This window comes from Austrofundulus limnaeus, unplaced genomic scaffold (assembly GCF_001266775.1).
Source record: "Austrofundulus limnaeus strain Quisiro unplaced genomic scaffold, Austrofundulus_limnaeus-1.0 Scaffold64, whole genome shotgun sequence".
Taxonomy (NCBI): Eukaryota; Metazoa; Chordata; class Actinopteri; order Cyprinodontiformes; family Rivulidae; genus Austrofundulus; species Austrofundulus limnaeus.
Window position 1 is genome coordinate 2,247,819 of NW_013952466.1, and position 3,984 is coordinate 2,251,802.

General features: G+C 38.7%; 1 protein-coding gene across 1 annotated transcript in view; it reads left to right on the plus strand.

Annotated features, from left to right (window-relative positions):
* LOC106518657 (nesprin-1) overlaps window positions 1–3,984 on the plus strand; it is a gene marked incomplete at its 3' end in the record, with an annotated part of 139,050 nt that overhangs the window by 1,662 nt on the left and 133,404 nt on the right. Inside the window, 1 exon segment of the mRNA XM_014010029.1 lies at window positions 559–620. Coding sequence (XP_013865483.1) covers window positions 559–620 — 62 coding nt within the window.

Sequence of the window (3,984 nt, forward strand, 5' to 3'; positions counted from 1 at the left end):
TATATATATAGTAAACAAGCTTAGTTGAACACATGTGAGCAGCTTGATTTATTGTCACATCCTCATTGGAGTTAAGTGGCTTTTTAGGGGACATCTTTAACAAACATCTATGCTGTATTGATTGTGCCTCGGCTAAATGGCCTTTATCACATGCAACCTTATGGATAGGGAAATCAGTGCACGTGGAGGAAGGTTGGCTTCATCTGCTGCCCTTTTATCATCTAAAGGGCATTTTCAAGATCAGACTTTTTTTCCTCCCTTTTTTTTTCTTTTTCCCGTCCACAATAAGAGGTTGCGAAAATGTCATCAGTAAATGTCAAATGACGTCCGCGAGTACGTAAGTGAAAGGTAAAACTTGTTGTGACGGTGCTTTGACACGTTGGACATGAAGTGATAAATCAAAGTTAATTAGAGACACTATCCTGCTCTGAAATTTGAAAAAGAAAATCCCAATCAGCTCCCACACTGATAGACAATTAGAAGATTGCATTTTAATCCTCCTTTTTTGTTTATTATCACATGAGGACTAAAAGCAATGCTCTGGGCTCTGATTTCCAGATGAGCAGGAGGCGGTGCAGAAAAGGACGTTCACAAAATGGATCAATTCCCACTTGGCAAAGGTAAGAAGGCTGATTCTCTTTGTTCACTTGCATAAAACAGAAATCTGTGCTTTTCTTGGTGCATTTAAAAACTTCACCTCGCTTGTTTTCCAGCAGGGAGACGGTCATATGACTGACTTTCCCAGATTAGACCACACAGTCATTCTTGCTCACATGCCTTCATTATTTCACATAGCTGGTAGCAACGATTTACTGTCTAATTATCACATTCATATTACAACACCCAGCATGTTGCATTCTTTTCCTGCGAGCTACAATCAGTCATTTATATCTTAGCAGACCAATTTAGAGCTTCTACTTAGCCTGCCCTTCAATTGTCTCTTTAAGCTGCTTCAGAACTAACTTTAAACAATCACACTTAATGCAGCTGCACACTCTGGGTATCTACATACATCTGTAATTATTGTATCACGCTGCATTGTGCGCCTCAGTTCCACCCGTTGCTTAAATGCTACGTCTGCAAAAAGGGGTGGACAAGGTAAATATGGCACGGAGTGACACAATTAGGCGCTATTTCCATCTGCGATGCTCCTTTCAGGGTTTTTTATTTGATTATGACAGCTGTGGAAGCCTTGGACTGCAGTGACATGGAGCAAATAATTTATTCGAAAGGCTCTCTGACATGCTGTAGAACTAGAAAGTAGCTTTCAAGATGGTGCTAGCAGAAAATTACACTCAGCAAAAGATTTAGATGCCAAAGACTTTAAATAATATTTGTGATTTAACACATGATTTAAATAGGAAATATTTTTAAAAGCCAGCAGGGGACAGCTTTTTATGGAGCACCAAGTGTAAAATAAAATGTTAAAAAATGTCATTAGGAGTGTTAGGAGCATTAAAAGAGTTAGCAGCATTAGGAGCGTTGAGAGCGTTAGCAGCAGCGTTAGCAGCAACGTTAGCAGCGTTAGGAGTGTTTGCAGCAATAGCAACATTAGGAATGTTAGAAGCGTTAAGAGTGCTAGCAGCGTTAGCTGCGTTAGGAGCTTTTGCAGCGTTTGCAGCGTTTGCAGTGTTAGGAGTGTTAAGAGCGTTAGGAGCTTTGAGAGCATTAGCAGCAGCGTTAGCAGCGTTTGCAGCATTTGCAGTGTTAGGAGCGTTAGCAGAGTTAGGAACATTTCCAGCGTTTGCAGTGTTTGGAGTGTTAGCAGCGTTAGCAGCGTTAGCAATGTTACGAGCATTAGGAGTGTTAGCAGTGTTAGTGGTGTTACCAGTGTTTGCAGCATTAGCAACGTTACAAGCATTAGGAGTGTTAGAAGTGTTTACAGCATTAGGAGCATTTGCAGCATTAGGAGCGTTAGGAGTGTTAGCAGCGTTAGCAGTGTTTGCAGCGTTAGCAATGTTACAAGCTTTAGGAGTGTTAGGAGTGTTAGAAGCATTTGCAGCGTTTGCAGCATTGGGAGCATTTGCAGCGTTAGCAGTGTTAGGAGTGTTAGCAGCGTTAGCAGCATTAGGAATGTTAGCAGCATTAGCAGCATTAGGAGGGTTAGAAGCGTTAGCAGCATTAGGAATGTTAGCAGCATTAGCAGCATTAGGAGGGTTAGAAGCGTTAGCAGCATTAGGAATGTTAGCAGCATTAGCAGCGTTAGGAGCATTTGCAATGTTAGCAGCGTTAGGAGTGWTRGAAGCATARCAGCATTAGTAATGTTAGCAGCATTAGCAGGGTTATGAGCATTAGGAGCATTAGCAGTGTTAGACTTCATCATTCTGCATCAAAAGCAACAGACTAACTCTGCTAACACTAACACTGCTAACACTAATGCTACTAACACTTACGCTGCTAACATTGTTGAAGATGACATTTCAATTTTAAATTAAAAAAACATGATCAATGAAAACAATATGGATGGTACCTGTGGTCCTGCAGTTTGAAGTGCAACTCAGAAACTGGCAGCAGCTTCAAGTTTGAAGCCTTGTAGGAAAGCGTTAGCAGTTGCCTTTGTCTCAGGATGATGATGTTTAACACTGCTAACATTTTTCCTAAAAGACGTCAAACTTGCAGTTGCGGTTGGTGTCTAAGCTACACTAGTTGGACCAAATGTACCATCCATATTGTTTTTAATGAACACATTTTGAATTTAAAATTGAAATATCATCACCAGCATCATTAGCAGTGTTAGCAGCGTTAGCAGCTGCTTATGTCTCAGGATGATGACATCATAACAAAAGCCAAGCACCAACAGCAAAGGCTGCATTCCATTCCAAATAAAGGTAAACTTCATCATTTAGCAGCAACATTTAGGATTTTAACTTTTATATTTAGATGCACGCAGTTTGATTAAGGATTTAATATTTACATATCTTATTTAACATTTAAAAGGAACATTTAGTAGAAATTAGAAAAATGGAAGAGCAGTGAGCTAAACAACAAAGTGTCAGTGGAATTGTTTAGCTTGGATCTTACATTTTTTTTACCTTTTGTGTTACACATGGTGCCCCATAGCTCTCAATTTTGCATGGTGATAGAAAGGTTTCAGGAATTAGCTCCATCCCAAAGAACATTTTTTAAAGAAATGGGATAATAAAGTGATTAGATTTAAAAAATGTTAATTAAAGAACTTTAGAGGTGGTGGTTTCCATCACATCTCTTTGCTTTGAATTTTATACCAAGACAAGCCAACAGGCAGCTGATTCCAAATAATATTTAGATAAGAGAGGGCTTTTTAATCTTCTTATCAAGCTTTTAATGTGAAAGCAATTACTTCCTAAAACATATTTGTGAATTATAACCTGAAGTGCATTAACAAAGCGCCCTCACCACAAACAAAAAATTAATTGGTTCAGATTGACGCAGAAAATTTCATTTAACTTCCATTATAATTGACTCTCTGCTGTTGTTCTATTGGAGGACAGAACCACATTTGATGCCGATGCGCTTCTTACTTGATCGAATTATTTAGTTCTGCTTCCCTCTTTGTCCATCACAAAACCGCTCGCCCTTTCACCTGATGCCTGCTGTTACCATAGTGACACTGATTGGCCTGATTTTGCCTTTCATAATTCCCTTTTCAAAACCCTAGTGTACAAAAGTTGTTTACTTTTACAGTGAGCGCTGGGAATGAAGAGGCACATTCCTCCATTGTTCTGGCTGTATTGTGTCGATTAGAAGAGATAAATGAGTGTTTTAGGAGTTTTCTCTCACATCTACGTAAACGGTGGCTTTGATTAATTTTGAAYGAGCCAAAAAGCACATTAGCTCAAAAATAAAATGAAACAGGAAAGACATTATGGGGTGCCAAGTTACACAGTCAAAAATTACCACCAATATTTTTGTTTTATTTAGCCTTTTATAAGAAAAAAAGAACAGATTTATTTTTCAATTTCAGTTTTTCACCATATGATACATACATTTATAAATGTCATAGTT